Source organism: Chrysemys picta, chromosome 7 (genome assembly GCF_011386835.1).
Source record: "Chrysemys picta bellii isolate R12L10 chromosome 7, ASM1138683v2, whole genome shotgun sequence".
NCBI lineage: Eukaryota > Metazoa > Chordata > Testudines > Emydidae > Chrysemys > Chrysemys picta.
This window is the reverse complement of record NC_088797.1, coordinates 71,654,276-71,673,012: the sequence shown is the minus strand read 5'-3', so window position 1 is coordinate 71,673,012 and position 18,737 is coordinate 71,654,276. Positions and strand designations below refer to the sequence as shown.

At 43.1% G+C, this 18,737-nt stretch overlaps 1 protein-coding gene across 2 annotated transcripts in view; it reads left to right on the top strand.

Annotated features, from left to right (window-relative positions):
- MAT1A (methionine adenosyltransferase 1A) overlaps nt 1–18,737 on the top strand; it is a 36,405-nt gene that overhangs the window by 4,857 nt on the left and 12,811 nt on the right. For both annotated transcript variants that reach the window (XM_005293966.4, XM_042854723.2), the window contains 4 exons: nt 5,208–5,285; nt 9,700–9,822; nt 13,759–13,871; nt 18,343–18,486. In XM_005293966.4, the coding sequence (XP_005294023.1) occupies nt 5,208–5,285; nt 9,700–9,822; nt 13,759–13,871; nt 18,343–18,486 (458 nt within the window). The remainder of the gene's footprint in view (nt 1–5,207; nt 5,286–9,699; nt 9,823–13,758; nt 13,872–18,342; nt 18,487–18,737) is intronic.

Below are 18,737 nucleotides of genomic sequence, written 5' to 3'. Positions count from 1 at the left end.
GAATACATTATTTATTTATTTAGATGTAATGATCTCCTGTAGCATGCTCTATGCATCACATGTATTAAAAAAAACAGATTCAGCACAAACTGTTGAGATCTGACAATAATTAATGAATTGCTGTTACACAATACTGCCAAGTAAACATTATATAATAACTCCCTGTCTCCCACCTCAGCAGCTTAACCTCGTCACAAACATCTCAGAATAAAGGTGGGCTATGCAAAAGTGGTATTTTGTTCGTAGAAGGTTAACAAACCTGGGGTCTTGTAGGCTAAAGAGGAGAGTGAATTCCAAATTCCAATTCAAGCACCTCCACTAATCACAACTGCATATGGGAAGCAAGATGTTTTCTCAGGTCACCAGGTCCTAAGCCGTTTAAGATATGCTCTACTTTGAATTGTACAGGAGAACTGACTGGCAAGAAACCCTCTGGCCCAGAAAGGGAAGCCATGCTGCATCTCTTTGATGATGGTGCATTATGCTTTGGAAGGCATTGTTCTCCCTGAGTCACAGTGCCTACCAGGTCCCAAACCTTTGGCACTTAAAACTAAACCCTACTCTTCACCCAAAATGGCTGATGTAACTTTAAGCAGAATTGCCTCCAAACAGAATGTCTTTCAGAGTTTTCCATGAAGTTTCAGGAAGTCTTTTAAGATAAAATAATAATAAAAAAAAGTTTCCACTAAAAATGTCCTAAGGTTTTCAACCATATTAAAACAACACCAACCAACCAACCAAAACCTTAATATTGCAAAGTAAAATGTTACAAAAAGTCAGAAAATGCAAATTCTTACAGCAGGCTTAAATTATTCACCGTGCACCTCCTGTATATTTGATGGCATTTAACAACATATACAATAATATTACTAAGCAATACATTTAACAAAAGAGAACAGAAATGCAAAGTATTGCATATATTCAGTGTGGCTGAATTAATGTTTATGTAAGTATCCTTACTTTTACACTTTTGACTTTTTTTCATTTAAACAGTGCAGCCTTAATGTTGCATTGTCATAGTCTTTTAACTTAACAATCCTGTGTATTTTGTAAAATATAAACAATAGAACAGGAGGAAACATGGGGTGGGGGTGGAAACACTTTCTACTGCCACCTTTATGAGTATAGGGCTGATGGAAAGTTGGGGTTTTGACAAAATGAATTTTTTTGTGGAAAATGCTTTCCTCAACTTAAAAAAAAATTTTTTGTCAGAAAACTGCATTTTTTGGGCTGAAAACTGGTTTTTTTCAGATTTTGGCAGATTTTAGATGAAAATTTCAAGTTTTTGTTGAAATTCTTCAGTTTTTGGTTGTTGAAAATCAAAAACATCTAATTTTTTTAAATGAAAAGTCAAACTCTTGTCTGGACCCGTCCCATTTTCCGATCAGTTCAAATTGGGAGTCTGGTAAGTATTACATGGTTTCTTTGGAATGGCACACACTTTGAAGTGTGAAAATGATATATATGCACCTTAAGTAGAATGCAGAAAAGCTGAATATTGTCTCTCAATGTGCTTCAGACCTTATCCAAAGTCCATTAAAGTACATAAATGGAAGTCTTTCCATAGATATAGTAGTATGAAATCCTTACCCATTGGATCATAGAATATTGTAAGAAGCCATATTAGCTGACCTTGTAAGGGTATCATATGTAATAAATGATAAAGTAAACATGCAGTATTCCAAACTATATGGTCTGAGGAATCTGTGATTAATAAGCTGTCCTGGGCATGTGTATCTCTTATGTCATGAACTCTGTACATAAATATGTATTTAATGATAAATATAAAATATGCAGCTGGGTTATTCATTATACCCAATCTACTCATATGGAATAAAGTATGGAGATAATCATAATATTTGAAGCATAGTTGTAGTCAGAAAGGGTAATCTTTACAAACAACATTGAGAGTTTTAATATTAGTTTTCCATATCAGATTTGTTTACAGATCAAATGAGATTTCCAGCTACCTGCATTGTAAACTCTATCTGCAGGGCTGGCTCCAAGCACCAGACGAGAAAGCACGTGCCTGGGGCGGCACATTGTAAGGGGCGGCATTCCGGCCAATCTTGGGGCTGCACATTCCGGCCTTGGTTCTTTTTTTTTTTTGCTTTGGCAGCCCGGTCCTCAGCTCCGGAGCCCCCCGTCTGGCTCCCCGCGCTCCGCCAGTCCCAGCCCAGCTCTGCAGGGGCACGGACCCTGGCCCAGGGGGGCAGGAACTAGCGATCCCCGCCGCTCACCATGCCGCCGGGCTCCCCGGGACATGCCACTCCATGCTGCCTGCATTGGCCTCTGCCTCCTGCGCTGCTCTGAGCCCGACCCAGCCAAGCTGCCTTTAAAGGAGCGGCTGAGCCAGTACCTCCTGCAGCCCCCAGGGGCTCCGCCTGCCCGGCTGGGAGAGACACCCCAAGGCCAGAAGGGGGAGCCCCTCTCGCCCGGCTGCGAGGCTCCACCCTTCACCTCCCTGCGAGCCACCTTGACCGCCCTCCACGCGCTCCCTGCGGCTGCTGTTTTTTGTTGTTGTTTGTTTTTTGCTTCGGCAGTCCGGCCGCCCTTTTTTTTTTGCTTGGGGCAGCAAAAAAGCTAGAGCCGGCCCTGTCTATCTGGCAATGGAAAACCAAGCTGGGTTCTCTGCAGCCTTTTGCATCATAACAAACATTCAGCATTTCACAATTAGCTGGCAGTTTTGATGATGAGGCATGAGACATAATAGTGTCCACCTTGCCCTACCCTAGTTATATTGGCTCTGCAGCACTGCTGATGGCAGTAAAACCTAATTTGTTTCAATGAAACAATCACGCGATGATTACTTGTTCTGTTCATTCCCTCTGAAGCACCTGACATTACTGTCGGAAGACAGAATTCTGGGCTAGATGGACCATTGGTCTGACCCAGTGTGGCTGTTCTTATGTTCTTAAAGAAGTAGATGAGCTACAAAGACACATAGGAGAGGAAAGGGAGATATTTTTTGAAGAACCAGTTTTTCTACAACAGGAAGTAAGAAAGTGCCATATTTATTTGGCTACTCACTTGGTTACGAACATATTTTAACAAGAGGTAAGGAATTTTTCAATAACTCATTTTTTCATTAAAAAATGTAAGTTTTTGTTGAAACCCAAGCTGTTCACAAAACAAGGTCAGTTTGAACAAATCTCCTGACTTAAAAAAATATTGAGCGGAGAAAAAGTTTTGAAATTGTCAAAATGTCCCATTTCAACTTTTTCAAAACAAAAAGTTTCTGTTTCCAGGCTAAACGACTTTTTGTTTAGAAACTTTAGTAAATGTAGAGTAAAAAAAGTAGACGAAAAGGTCACAATTAGAATGTTAGGTTTTGAAAAGATCAAATGAAATGTTTCAATTGACCCAAACCATTAATTTTTTTGTTTTGGATTTTTACTTCATGAAATTTTTTACGATTTGGGCTTTTTGTCCTGATTAACAACATGACATTTTTTCGATATCTTGAAAATAATTCATAGAACAGTAAAATTGTTTCCTGGCCTGCTTTAATTTTAATATTCGCCTATTTGAAATTCATTTTGGGTGAGGAGATGCACTGGCTACCTCTATCGCTCATAGAAGAGTTCTTCTGTGAGTCAGTTAAGTTTGTGAATCCAAAGACTCTTGTGGACTGATTTTCAGATGTCTTGAGCACCTACATTCCCATTACCTTTGCTGATGTGGGGTTCAATTGTGGGGGCTTAGCATTTCTGAAAATTAAGGCATTTATTTGGACAAACTGATGTCTGTATGACAAATGTATGTCCAAGTATCTGGAGAAGACTTCACTTTATATATATATACACACACCCACACAGTGTACCACTAATTTGCAGACATCAGCCTTTTCATTAAAATACTAACTAAAGAAGATAAGTTAATAGTGGGGTATTTTAAGACAATTCTGTCATCAACTCTCTTAGACACTTCCTTTCCCTCTGTAGCCATGGAAAGCTGTTTCTCTACACAATTAGCACATCTGCTAAAGGAACTCCATCTACATGATGTTTGGGTTTCTGGATGAGAATTCCCAAACATAGTTCTCTTTGGACAATCTGAGATGATCTTTTCACTCTGATAGGATGTGGTTTTATTTATTTATTTATTTATTTGGTCTAGTAAACCTATGAGATCAGTGAAGGGAATCACTGACAGTGCAATTCTACCTTCAAATCACTGTCCTGTTGCCCATATTCTCCAATTAGGGAAAAGGACTGTACGTTGTGTGTGGTCCTGCTGACTCCCTATTTATCTGTTAGAAAAGTTTGTGATATTTTTATTAACTTTGTGGAGGATAATGCATTCCCAGAGATGGGTAAAGCAGTAATAACATAATAATGATGTGACATATCCTGTCATATTTAGCAGCTAATAAAAAGACTTGGACAGCTGAGATCAGAAACTTAAATGGCAGAATCCAGTATATGCAAATCCTGCTAAACAGAATCACTGCTAAAATCAGGAATGTCGAATTTTAAATTAGAGACCAAAACTAATAGGCAGCTGAATTTCCTGAAATGTAGTGCATGATCACGCTGCAATTGCATCAAATAACTGAACTTATTAATAAACCGGTTGTTAGGAAAAATAAAATCCTATTGAGTAAGATGAGGCAAACTACCATTTTCTGGCTGGGGGAAACTGGCTGTTCCAGATGCTGCCCTTTCTATTGTGGATACATCTTTTATTAATATGCTTTATTTATTTGGAGATCTACGGATGTTTATAATTTCTTTAAAGATTTTTTAATGTCTCTTTCTGAGGCTTTAACTGCTGTATCACCTAGAAATGTATTATACTCTCTGTAGGACTGGAAGGGGTCATCTTAAAAGCTGAAAATTGTCTTGTTGGAAAGACTGTCCCCATCATTTTTCACCCTTAATTCACAGGCAAAACTGGCAGGTAAAGTTGCATTCAGTGCTAATTTACATCACCAATACCATACGGCATCTGATGCTGAACAGGTTGAGGTACCATCACTGTGTATCTTCTTTGCCCGGACAATGTGTCATAGGGTTTTTAAAATCTATATAAGCTTAGAAACTACAGTAATGGGGCCATATAAGTATGCTAGCTAGCTAGCTAGACAGATAGGTGATAAGCCAAAAACAGCTCCACAAACTATTTTCTACTTCATTGTGATGTCAACAGTCCATATTTTCTGAAGAGAACACAGTTTTTAGACACATTGATCTGTTCTCTTTCAGATAAGATCTGTGATCAGATCAGTGATGCTGTGCTAGATGCCCATCTTCAACAAGATCCAGATGCCAAGGTTGCTTGTGGTAAGGACACACATTTTCTTCTTGCACTTAGACTAGATGGAAAAGTGCTTGTAATTTTCCCTTTGTAATGTGTAAATGTAGGAGGTTGATGGCAACATGTGCCCGTTCATTTTTTATTCTAATTATTGTGTTCAAAAATATATGTACAGTAACTCCTCACTTAAAGTTGTCCCACTTAATGTTGTTTTGTTGTTACATTGCTGATCAATTAGAGAACATCCTCGTTTAAAGTTGAGCAATGCTCCCTTATAATGTTGTTTGGCAGCCGCCTGCTTTGTCCACTGCTTGCAGAAAGAGCAGCCCATTGGAGCTAGCTGGTGGGGGCTTGGAATCAGGGTGGACCGGCAGCCCCCTAATCAGCTCCCTGCTCCCTTAAGTTTCCTGTGCGGCAGCCACCCAGCAGGCTATCAATTGCTGGAAGTTCTGCTGTCCCTCCCCGCACTGCCATGTTCTGGTCCTGTCCTTTGCCTTGGAGCTGCTCCTGGGAGCCTCCTGCTAGCTGTGCAGGGGCGGGGGTGGGGGAAGAAGGGGACTAATGTTAGGGTGTGTCCCCCCCCGCTCCTGCCCCTCGCTTACCCCATTTCCATAGAACAGGGTGGGGACACGACAGGGCTCAGGACGGAGGGAGCGTGCTGGCAGCAGGGGCTGTCTGAACTTGCTGATCTACTTAAAAAGGCAATGTACTTAGAGTGGTGTCAGTGTACTTAAAGGGGAAATGCGCATCTCTCTCTCACACACATAGGGTGTGTGTCTCTGTATCTCTCTGCCATGCTGTCTCCTCTCCCTTCATTTGTGCTGCCTTGTAGAGTGTGAGGCTACATTAACAACGTGTTAACCCTTGAGGGCTCAGCTGTTCTAGTTCATCATTTAGCAGTAAGGCATTCCCTGGGAAATATCCCACCCTCTTCCATCCTATGACTTCACCAACTCAACCAAGCTTTACAATCATCATTGCTGTGTACAGTATTACATAAGAACATAAGAACGGCCGTACCGCGTCAGACCAAAGGTCCATCTAGCCTAGTATCCTGTCTACCGACAGTGGCCAATGCCAGGTGCCCCAGAGGGAGTGAATCTAACAGGCAGTGATCAAGTGATCTCTCTCCTGCCATCCATCTCCATCCTCTAACAAACAGAGGCTAGGGACACCATTCCTTACCCATCCTGGCTAATAGCCATTAATGAATTAACCACCATGAATTTATCCAGTTTTCTTTTAAACGCTGTTATAGTCCTAGCCTTCACAACCTCCTCAGGTAAGGAGTTCCACAAGTTGACTGTGCGCTGTGTGAAGAAGAACTTCCTTTTATTTGTTTTAAACCTGCTGCCTATTAATTTCATTTGGTGACCCCTTGTTCTTGTATTATGGGAATAAGTAAATAACTTTTCCTTATCCACTTTCTCCCCATCACTCATGGTTTTATATACCTCTAGCATATCCCCCCTTAGTCTCCTCTTTTCCAAGCTGAAGAGTCCTAGCCTCTTTAATCTCTCCTCATATGGGACCCGTTCCAAACCCCTAATCATTTTAGTTGCCCTTTTCTGAACCTTTTCTAGTGCCAGTATATCTTTTTTGAGATGAGGAGACCACATCTGTATGCAGTATTCGAGATGTGAGCGTACCATTGATTTATATAAGGGCAATAATGTATTCTCCGTCTTATTCTCTATCCCCTTTTTAATGATTCCTAACATCCTGTTTGCTTTTTTGACCGCCTCTGCACACTGCGTGGACATCTTCAGAGAACTATCCACAATGACTCCAAGATCTTTTTCCTGACTCATTGTAGCTAAATTAGCCCCCATCATATTGTATGTATAGTTGGGGCTAATTTTTTCCAATGTGCATTACTTTACATTTATCCAGATTAAATTTCATTTGCCATTTTGTTGCCCAATCCCTTAGTTTTGTGAGATCTTTTTGAAGTTCTTCACAGTCTGCTTTGGTCTTACCTATCTTGAGCAGTTTAGTATCATCTGCAAACTTTGCCACCTCACTGTTTACCCCTTTCTCCAGATCATTTATGAATAAGTTGAATAGGATTGATCCTAGGACTGACCCTTGGGGAACACCACTAGTTACCCCTCTCCATTCTGAGAATTTACCATTAATTCCTACCCTTTGTAGGAATTTTAACCAGTTCTCAATCCATGAAAGGACCTTCCCTTTTATCCCATGACAGCTTAATTTATGTAAGAGCCTTTGGTGAGGGACCTTGTCAAAGGCTTTCTGGAAATCTAAGTACACTATGTCCACTGGATCCCCCTTGTCCACATGTTTGTTGACCCCTTCAAAGAACTCTAATAGATTAGTAAGACACGATTTCCCTTTACAGAAACCATGTTGACTATTGCTCAACAGTTTATGTTTTTCTATGTGTCTGACAATTTTATTTTTAACTATTGTTTCGTCTAATTTGTCCGGTACCGATGTTAGACTTACTAGTCTGTAATTGCCGGGATCACCTCTAGAGCCCTTTTAAAATATTGGTGTTACATTATCTAACTTCCAGTCATTGGCTACAGAAGCCGATTTAAAGGACAGATTACAAACCTTAGTTAATAGTTCTGCAACTTCACATTTGAGTTCTTTCAGAACTCTTGGGTGAATGCATCTGGTCCCGGTGACTTGTTAATGTTGAGTTTATCAATTAATTCCAAAACCTCCCCTAGTGACACTTCAATCTGTGACAGTTCCTCAGATTTGTCACCTACAAAAGCCAGCTCAGGTTTGGGAATCTCCCTAACATCCTCAGCCGTGAAGACTGAAGCAAAGAATCCATTTAGTTTCTCCGCAATGACTTTATCGTCTTTAAGCGCTCTTTTTGTATCTTGATCAGAGGCCCCACTGGTTATTTAGCAGGCTTCCTGCTTCTGATGTACTTAAAAAACATTTTGTTATTACCTTTGGAGTTTTTGGCTAGCCGTTCTTCAAACTCCTCTTTGGCTTTTCTTATTACATTCTTGCACTTAATTTGGCAGCATTTATGCTCCTTTCTATTTGCCTCACTAGGATTTGACTTCCACTTTTTAAAGGAAGTCTTTTTATCTCTCACTGCTTCTTTTACATGGTTGTTAAGCCATGGTGGCTCTTTTTTAGTTCTTTTAGTGTGTTTCTTAATTTGGGGTATACATTGTTTGTTTAAAACTTATACTGTGTGTTTGTGTGTGTGTGTATATATATATAGTCTTTTTGTCTGGTGAAAAAAATTTCCCTGGAACCTAACCCCCCATTTACATTAATTCTTATGGGGAAATTGGATTCGCTTAACATCGTTTAGCTTAAAGTCGCATTTTTCAGGAACATAACTACAACGTTAAGCGAGGAGTTACTATACAGCAAAACGAAAAAGATCTGAACAAACAATTATACAGTGTCACTAGATTGTTTCTCAAAGAAATTTTGAAAGTAAATTGTGTTCGAGGACTGTAGCAAGAGCCTAAAATAACCAAACCAATGGTAGAGATAACTTTGTAAATGTAATTAGTATTCCAGAGGAAAAGAGATTTAATTCCACTACCGTGGATCGTCCAAAGAACCCGTGACCATTTGTAGCAAAGTACACTTATTTGGCTTTATAGATACTTTAAATTTTTCATTGCTAACTCTAAGTGTTTTCCTGACAGCTCATCATAAAGAAAAATGTTTTAACCGGTTTTGGTTATGTCTGCCATTTGTTGTTATTAAGATGTTGAAACTGCTGAAATTTGACCCTCAGTGAGCAAGTCAGCAAAATGTCTCCAAATTCTCAGATTTGTAAATGGCCAATGCCATCATTTTCATGATGGAAATGACCCATTTTCCCCTCAACCTTTACATCTGAGGTTGATATTTGGCATTTGGCCTGTGTTCAACGTAAGTCCCACTTAAGATCTCAAAACAGAGTTTAATTGGGGCTCGTGCAAACTTGGCCTTGTGCATTCATGAAAAAACAGCCACCAGTTTTTGTCTCTCTGGCCCAGTTCCTCAACCATGGTGCTTAACTCCTGTTGGAAATAATAGGAGACAGGGTCTTTGAAGATCTGGAGGCAAGGTTTCAAACCAGTGGGCCATTAGTGTGGATTGTTGGGCCCAAACTTACTCCATAAGCAGAGTAGAAGGATGTTTTTCTGGTTAAGGCACTGGAATGATGCTCTGGAATCTCAGTTCAGTTCCTACATTGCCCCAAACTTCCTGTATGACCTTGAGCAAGTCACCAAATCACCTCAAGGAGTGTAATGAGGATAAATGGATTCATATGTGTGAGGAACTAATACTATGGAGATGGGAGTGATAACTACCTATATTATTTGTATTCAGTGGGGGCTGTTCAGAATTCACCATTGCCAGAAGTGGAGTTATTTGCAAAGCATGTTGAGTTATCCAGCCCTCCCTTATCCCTTTTCCTTCTTTCTGTCTTCCTGCTCTCTGTAGAGACAGTGTGTAAAACAGGGATGGTGCTGCTCTGTGGGGAGATCACATCCCTCGCCGTTGTCGACTATCAGCGAGTAGTTCGAGACACAATTAAGCAAATCGGCTACGATGATTCAGCTAAAGGTTGGTGCAAAAAATTCCAGGAATCCTGTTTCTTGCCAACATGGTGTGCTGGTCAGTGAGTAGCTGCAGAACAGGTCTGTCTCCACTTGCATATTTGTGCTTCTGCAAGCTCTTGGCTAGGAGCCGCTCAAACATTGTCATGAGAGAAACATTCTGACTCCATCACATACCGAGGAGAAACTATTCACTCTATGGTTAAAGCACACACAGCAGGAAAAGGCAGCTAGGATATTTTTTTGAACTGGAGCATGTTTCATAGATTCATAGATTCTAGGACTGGAAGGGACCTTGAGAGGTCATCGAGTCCAGTCCCCTGCCCTCATGGCAGAACCAAATACTGTTGGCTGTGTAGTGGGGCAGTTACCCTGCTCTGGCCCTGAAAGAGTTAAAAGCCAACCCTTGGAGAGGGCTGGGGCTGAGAGCCAATAAGAATAGGCTGATTGGGAAGGCAGCCACAGCTGGGGCCACACCCAATTAGGCCACAGCTGGCCCTATAAAAGGGCTGTGAGTCAGGAGTTGAGTCTCTCTCTCTCCAGCCTTAGAGGAAGAAGGACCTGGCTGCCTGGGAGCTCAGGGAACAGAGCAGGGCTGGGGAAAGGTAAGAGGAGCTCCAGCCTGGTAAATCCCCAAGCTGCGGGCCTTGCTAAAAGGCTAAAACAGGTACTGCAGAGGCTGCAGCCCGGGCTTAGGCAGAGGCAGCTGGTCTGACCCCCTTGCCAATGATGAGTGGCCTTTACAGACTGCAGTTTGCCCCAGTGAGAGGGGGCTAGATGACGACTGGCAGTAACCACTGAGGCAAGGTGGGTGAGAGGGCTGGGGTTTCCCTTGGGAGGGGAGACCCAGAGCATGGTGGGGTACTGCTGGGGCAGAACCCTGAGGTAAAGGGCACCGGAGTCTGGGAGGGACACGGGGGCCTGAGGCTGGTGAGCCACTGGCCAACAGAGGGTGCTCTGAGCTGGACAAGAACTAATTCCTGAGACGACCAGCAGGAGGTGCTGCAGTGGTGAGTCTCACTTCACTACAGGCAAAGTAGCTGATAATTTGTGCTATAGAATTTACTTCTCAGTTTAACTCCTTGCAACTTGCATGTTGTTCAAATGACCAACCAGACTAATGTAAATTGGTCAGATGGAGTGGAAATAGAAGACTTTGTGAATTTGTATTATTTATTATGATTATTTAATGATTATTATGTATTACTGTAGAACCTAGGGACTGCAATCATAGCTTAGGCCCCCCCTTGTGCTAGGTGCTGTACAAACACAGAACAAAAAGACAGTCCCTACCCGGAGGTGCTTACAATCAAAGTACATTTCATAGCACTGTGGAGTGTATTAATGATGCAAAAAAGTGTTTTATATCCGAGATACATTTCAACATACATTTATACAGATTGCAAACTGGATCATATTTTTTACATATTGCAAATGTTTTACAGTTGCCATGAAGATTAAGTATGTTTGTTTTACAAAAGTTTTTTTTTTTAAGCGGTTTTTCCTGGTTGATATAATCTTGTTGGTACAAGACTTCTGAAGAGAGAATGGTGGGAGAATGCTGTAAAAGGACATCTGCTAGTTGGCACCAAAGGCAGAATATTATCTAACATAATACTGCCAGATCCAGTAGTGTAGAAATCTCCTCTTTTTACCTCCTTACCACCAAAGCAGTGTGGGCCCTGTAGTGAACCCAGTCAAAAACCCTGCCCTACAGAAACTATAGGAGAAAAGCTAAAAGGGGCAGAATTGCATACAACTTTTTCCCTTATAGAATTCTTTCCCATCACAGCCTACTTAAAGGAAAGAGGGCATGGAGTGTTCTTCAAGAGGATACATGTCTGGATGTGTATATTTGATGTATAGGTGTTTGATCCTAGACTTGGTAAGCAGCTGTCAGTAGCTGGAATTTTGGGAGAGGTGAGCATAGGGAAAAGCTGATTATCTTCTACACAACTGGGGAAGAAAATGAGAAATTTTGCAAGGACCATAGCAGCTGTGGTCATACATTTTCTCTCTTGTCATTTCCTATTTTTCATGTTGTTTGGGACTTTCCTGAGCATTGGTTTAGACCAGAGGTTCCCAAAGTGGGCGATACCGCCCCCTGGGGGGCGCTGGAACGATCCAGGGGGCAGTAGTAGTCTCGGGTGCAATTAGGGGGCATTGAATAAAAATAAGGGGGCGGTGGAAGCATAAAGAAAGAAGAGAATATAAGAAAATTTTGAAAAACCGTTCGTACATGTTTCATCTGTTGTGCAACATAGAGTTAAAGTTGAAGTGATTACTTTATTTTCCAAATAAATTCACAAATTATAACCGATCAGGTGTCAAGTCCGCCAACAGCTCTTAACAAGCAAGTGTTGGCAGGCGAGCGTGTCATGCATTGTCGGGAAGTCCAGCATGCATCGGCAGGAATGTGCGTGTAATGACTTGTTTACAATACGATACTATAAATAGGCGACATGTATGAAATCTAATTTAGATTGTTTCTGAATTGTGCAAAAAGCAGTTAACAATAGTGCAATAAGTATTTAAAATTTTTTATTCATATTCGATACCTTCGATCTTTATGGATTACGGCTCACATACAAAGCAAATTGTATTATTGTTGTTTCAGTAAAACAGCAATTTACACGTGAGTATTTTTATAAATTTTCTTACATATCTACCATATCTATTCTGTGTCTCTAGTGCTTACTAATAATAAAATCGTAGCAGGCTTGTGTCGGTACAGTACTATTTGAAGTGTACAGTCAATATATTTGTCATATTTTTTATTACAATATTAATGAAAACAGGGGAATGAAATCGTAAAAAAACTGTTAACTATTAACATTTATTTAATAACTTCTTCTGTACAAACGAAATTTAGGACGAGGAGAATTCAGCCAGTTTCCAAATTTATCAACAGTAGAAAAACATGATGAAGACTTGCTCACCTATTGTCAGCACTTGGAGGCTCTCCATTCTGACTTCAATCAACAATTTGAAGATATTCTTAAAATGAATATACCCAATTGGGTTTTGGACCCTTTTTCAAGTACAAACACAGAAGAATCTCCAAAATTACAAGAAGAACTGATAGAAGTAACAACAAATGAGGAATTGAAATTTAAATTCAAAGACGGCTACCAACAGTTCTGGCTGCAAAAGCAGATACCTACACTTTATCCTGGATTATGGGCTATAGTACAAAAGTTTTTAATTGCATTTCCTTCATCATGTTTAGTGGAACCTGGGTTCAGTGCGGTCACAAATCTGTTAACTAAAAAAAGAAACCGACTGCAAATAGCTAATCGCGGTGATTTAAGAATGCTGCTGACAAAAATAGAGCCGAACATTAATAAATTGATAGCAGCGCACCAGGTTCATCCTTCTCATAAGGATTTTTTTTAATGTTATTCGTAATTTTTATTTTAATATTATCCTTCGTTATCTTAATTTTCTGTGTATAATGCGAATGTTACTATGGTTGATTTTAATAAATAATTTTATAATTTCAAGCTTCAAGGTATCTTATTTACAACAACATCTTTCTTTACTATATTGTAGGACATAGGTAGAAATATAGATTCATAAAAGAACTCAGATTTGTCACTGCATCTTTCTGTTTGTTTGCTTAAAGAAGGTAGATTTCCAGGGGGGCGCTGAGTAATTTTTTTTTTGAAAAGGGGGCGGTAGGCCAAATAAGTTTGGGAACCTCTGCTTTAGACTAAATGCCTGTGGCCAAGCAGCTAAGAGAGATGAGACCTTGCTGTGAGGTTGAAAGGAGAAGAACACATTAAAATTGTTGCATTGACAAAAATGTAAAAGCAAAGAGCAGGCAGATTCTGAGTTTTGAAGGCACTGTTGTCCAGGATTGGAATTTCTGGCATATGGTTCCATGTAGCTGTGCTTCGCTGTGGAAGGAAGTTAATTTATCCCTGTCTCTTCTTCTAAACAGGCTTCGACTACAAGACTTGCAATGTTCTGGTGGCACTGGAACAACAGTCGCCTGATATTGCTCAAGGTGTTCATCTGTACAGGAATGAAGAGGATGTTGGTGCTGGTGACCAGGTAATCAAAAGTCATCCCTGTTTACAAAAACAATAGTAAAATAAAACATACTCTACAATCATCCTATCAGCTCATTAGGGCAGCTCGCTAGTACATTCCCAGCTCTGTTTACTCCCAGTGCTAGGAGAGATAGGATCACTGTATCACCTTTAAATGAAAACATTTTCTTCTGAAAAGGTCAGGGTTAGAAAGTGAGGGTTTACCCATACCATTGTCATATTTTCTAAATCAAAACCAGCAGGGCCGGCTCTAACTTTTTTGCTGCCCCAGGCCAAAAAAAGAGCGCCACCCCGCCGTAACCCCCCCCCCAGCGCTGCACTGCCGAACCCCCCGCCCCCCGAGTGCTGCGCTGCCAACCCCCCCCCCCGAGCACCGCGCCGGGCCGCCGAAACCCCCTCCCCTCCCCGAGCGCCGTGCTGGGTCGGGTTGGGCCGGGCTGCCGAAACCCCCGGCCCCCCCGAGCGCCGCACCGCCCAACCCCCCCCCTTGAGGACCACCCCGCCCCACCGCACCCAACCCCCTAGCGCCGGGCCGCACCGCATAGCCGAAACCCTCGCTCCTCCAGCGTCGCGCCGCTGAAGCCCCCGCCCCACCCGCGCCGCTGAAACAAAAACAAACAAAAAACCTCGAGCACCACCCCACCAAACCAAAAAAAAAACCCCAAAAACCCCGAGCGCCCCCGCCACCCCAAGATTGGCCGCCCCTTCCAAGGTGCCACCCCAAGCATGTGCTTGGTTGGCTGGTGCCTGGAGCTGGCCCTGAAAACCAGCATGGTCACAGTTCATGAGAGTTTGCCCAATCTCATCCTTTGCTAACACAGAATAAAATGCATATTTGTGTGAATACATTGATGGAGCTCCCATGGGACACACAGGGCAAAATTAATCACTGGTGTAACTTCTTTGACTTTAGTGGAGTTGCACCAAGGACAGTTTTTGTCCACACAGGAGACCATGCAGCAGATCCTCTGCTAATCTAAATTGTCATAGCTTCGTTGAAGTCAAGGACTGTTGAAGCTAAGGATCTGGGCCCTAAAGCTTAGCAAAGTTAGCTTTTTTCAAGTATGCTTCCTAGTTCTGTCTTAGTAGGGTTAGATTAATCAGCTATTTCCTTTTGCAGCAGGACTTGCCCAGTAAGATTAAGTAAATAAATAATAAACAAAATCATATAAGATCCTGCCATGTTTACATAACATTGGAGCTTTGACGTTGTAAAGGGGCGTTCTGTCAAGTACAAGCAGGATGGCAGTGTTTTTTAAAATGAAGGCAATTCTGCCTGAACATTTGTAACTCACTTGGGCAGGGATCGGTTTTAGTATAATTGGCGTTCCGCATAATTAAGACTGTCCAAGTCCTATTTCTGTGAGCTGAATAGCAAATGGAGATGATTACAGTTTCTCCCCAAGAACATAAAAATCCTGCAACTCCAACTGAAGCCAATATGAATGCGTGTTTAACATTTACAGTAGTTCTCATTAGCAGTAATATCTAATTTTTGGTAATGTTGTTGAGAATTGTAATAGAACCATCATAGAGCTTTGGAACCAAAGTAATATTACCCCCAAATCCTCCTGAGGACTAAATTAACAGGCATTTCTATCAGCAGATGGCCCAAATAGAAATGCATCTATGATCCGCGTCGACCCACCTACCCGTTAGGGGGCGGTGGGGAGCTATGAGGTCACGGGCCGGCCTGGGTCACGCCTCCGTCAGCGGGGAATTAGCGGCGGGGCGGCCGCCAGCCAGAGTCAGTAGCGCGCCCCTCAGGCAGGGGAGCGCCGGCAAAGGTCAGTAGCGCGCCCCTCAGGCAGGGGAGCGCTGGCAAAGGTCAGTAGCGCGCCCCTCAGGCAGGGGAGCGCCGGCTAAGGTCCCGGCGTGGCTCGGCTGGTTAGGGGAACGCAGGCCCACCCTACACCACTGCGTTCCAGCCCAGAGCCCTGACAGTGGCAGGACGAGGGTCCCGCCACTGGATCAGCGGCGTCCTTCCGCAATACAGACTCACCACTGTGCAACTCTGTCCCTGGGCTACTTCCTACCTGATTGCTCGTCCGAATCCCTCTGGTCCCGCCGGTGCGTCGGGGTAGTCCGCTGCTGGCAGCTCCAGCTCCCCCTCAGGCTCAGGCTCCTCCAGCTCCTCTGGGTACTCGGCTGCTGGCAGCTCCAGCTCCCCCTCCGGCTCCTCCAGTTCCTCGGGGTACTCGGCAGCGGGCAGTCCTGGCAGCCCCAGTCCGTCCTCCAGGTGAGGTCTCCACTGGTCCAGGGCCTCCCCTGGCGTGGCAGCAGGGTCTGAAGGGAGCAGCCCACGGTCTGCGTCTGCCTCCCTCCCTGGTGCTCCCCTGACTGAGCTAAGGGCCCCGCCCTTTATACTTCCTGTTCCACCCCTCCCCTTCCGGGGGGTGGAGCGAGCTTGGGCTGGCCCCGCCCACTCAGGCTGAGGGAAAGGCCCTTTACCCTCAAGTTCGGAGGGCAGCCACCCTGGCCCCCTACAGCATCTTACATGGCTTTGATTACTGCAGGAGTGGAACACCTTACAAATTTGTAAGGTATTTATCCTTGCAGCACCCTTGTGAGGTAGGGCAGTGCTATTGTCCCCATGTAACAGGTGCGGAACTGAGGCACTGAGAGACAAAATGACTAGTACCAGGTCTCCCAAGTCCTAAGCACTTGGCCTTGCTTCCTCTCTGCAGTATTTAAATAATTCCATTTATGAGCTGCCATTCCACTGAACTGCCTGACAGGAAGCAGTAACACCAAGGAAATATCCTTGCTAACTCCCAGCATTGGCCTGGTCATGCATAGTGTGACAACATTCACTAATGAAAGTTTCAGACAGGGTTGTCACCTCTGATATACAAAAAACTGGGACATCTGGAATGATCCTGAGCCCATGAATCAGGCAGCTGGCAGTGTATACTGAGTACGGTTATGGATTTCTGAGGACCGCTACCACAAAAAAGGGGTGATCTTGGGAAAACACAAACAAGCGTCAGCCCTAACCCCAAGCCCTATTTCTAACCCTATCCAGGCCACCTTACTCATTGTGAAGTTCTGCCTAAGAGAAGCAAGGCTTGGGTTCAAAATATGCCTGGACACTTTTGCATTTAGATAAATCACTCATATTATCTGGGTATAGTCCTTGCCAATAGGGTGGGTTGAAAATTTTCCATCCAAGCTGTTCAATAAAACACAAATTGCCACAGAAAAGTTTGAGGTTCTGTCAGACTTTTCAGCCAAACATTGAAAATGTTTTAACAAAAACTGAAAACTATTGGGGCAGGGACTGTCTCTGATTATGTGTTTAGGGCGTGCCTAGCACAGTGGAGGCCTGATCTCAATTGAGGCCTCTAAGGCTATGTTTACACTGCCAATTTTTTTTTTTTTTGCCAAAAGTTATACCACTTTTATTAAAGCACTTTAATTAAACCACTGTTGCCTGTCCACACTGCTCCTTGTGTTGATGAAGTGCATCCACGCTAGCAGCTCTTGCAACGACCGAGAGCAGTGCACTGTGGGTAGCTATCCCACTGTGCAACTGGCTGCAGGGTGGTGTGGGAAGGGTTTGCAATGCCTCATAGGGCAGGTACAGCATCACATGATGCAGGTTTCTCCATCCCATCATTCCATGGGCATCCTACTAGATTGCCAGCCACTTTCCAGCTGAAGTGTAGGGGGGAGAGTGTGAGACTGGGCACGTGTGTGTATGGGGTGAGGGGAAGAGACAGTGTGTGTTGGGGGGAGAGTGAGTGTGTCGGCATGCTGTCTCCTAAATTCAGCCAGCCAGCTGAAAGCAACCTGTCCTGGGGGAGGGGGAAACCCTGACATCAGCCCCCACCTCCATCCCTGGCTCTGCACAGAGTGTCTGTCTGTCTGTGTCTCTCTGTCTCTGTTTCTCTCTCTCTAACACACATACATCCACCCCTGCCTGCCTCTGTGTTCTTAGTGTGGGAGACAGCAGGAGCATTCCAGCCACATTAAAGATTTGCTCTGTTTCTCAGAGCAGCACAGCATGCAGGCTGTCAGAATGGAGCTTTGAAATGGGAGGGGCACAGTCACTGGAGGCATTGTTGGACATCTCTGGAGGCCATTTACAGCGATAAAAGCAAGCAAGGTGTTTACACTGGCACTTTGGCGATAAAATATTTGCGCAAAAAGCCTTATCACTCTTGTCACGGTGGTTTTATTACAGCACTGCAACTGAGGAGTTTCGTCACAAAAAGTGGCTTTGCAGTATGTACACCTCTGCTGTTTCATCACCAAAAGTTGCCTTTTGGCAAAAAAAATTGGCAGTGTAGACCATCCGATGCTACTGTAACACCAATAATAATAAAAAGTAATTGTAGGGCACTGTTTGCCTCAGGTGAGATTTTTGTGGTCTCTAGGCACTTCTGTAATGCTCATATTAATAATTTAACAAGATTGAAAGCCCTGCTTGCCCCAGTGATTTAAAATCTATCCCTCCTTTCCCATTACAGGGGTTGATGTTTGGCTATGCAACAGATGAGACAGAAGAATGTATGCCTCTCACTATTGTCCTCGCTCACAAATTGAACAGCAAGTTAGCAGAGCTGAGACACAGTGGTGATCTCCCTTGGCTTAGACCCGACTCTAAGACACAGGTAAATATTGCTTTCACTCAGCGTGTCCCTCTGCTAAATACAGGAGCCATGGAAAGAATCCTTTCAAGTCCTGATCGCTTGCAGGCTATTAACTATCTGTCTGGTTCAGTAAAGCCACTGTTTTACTCAGAAAATCCTGGATTTCTTTTTCCAATATTTAATTACTACTATTTGTTCAGTTCAGAATGTCGTTTTAAATGGATAATCCAGGATTTCCACATTATAACATACAGTCTGACTTCAGTTTGCTA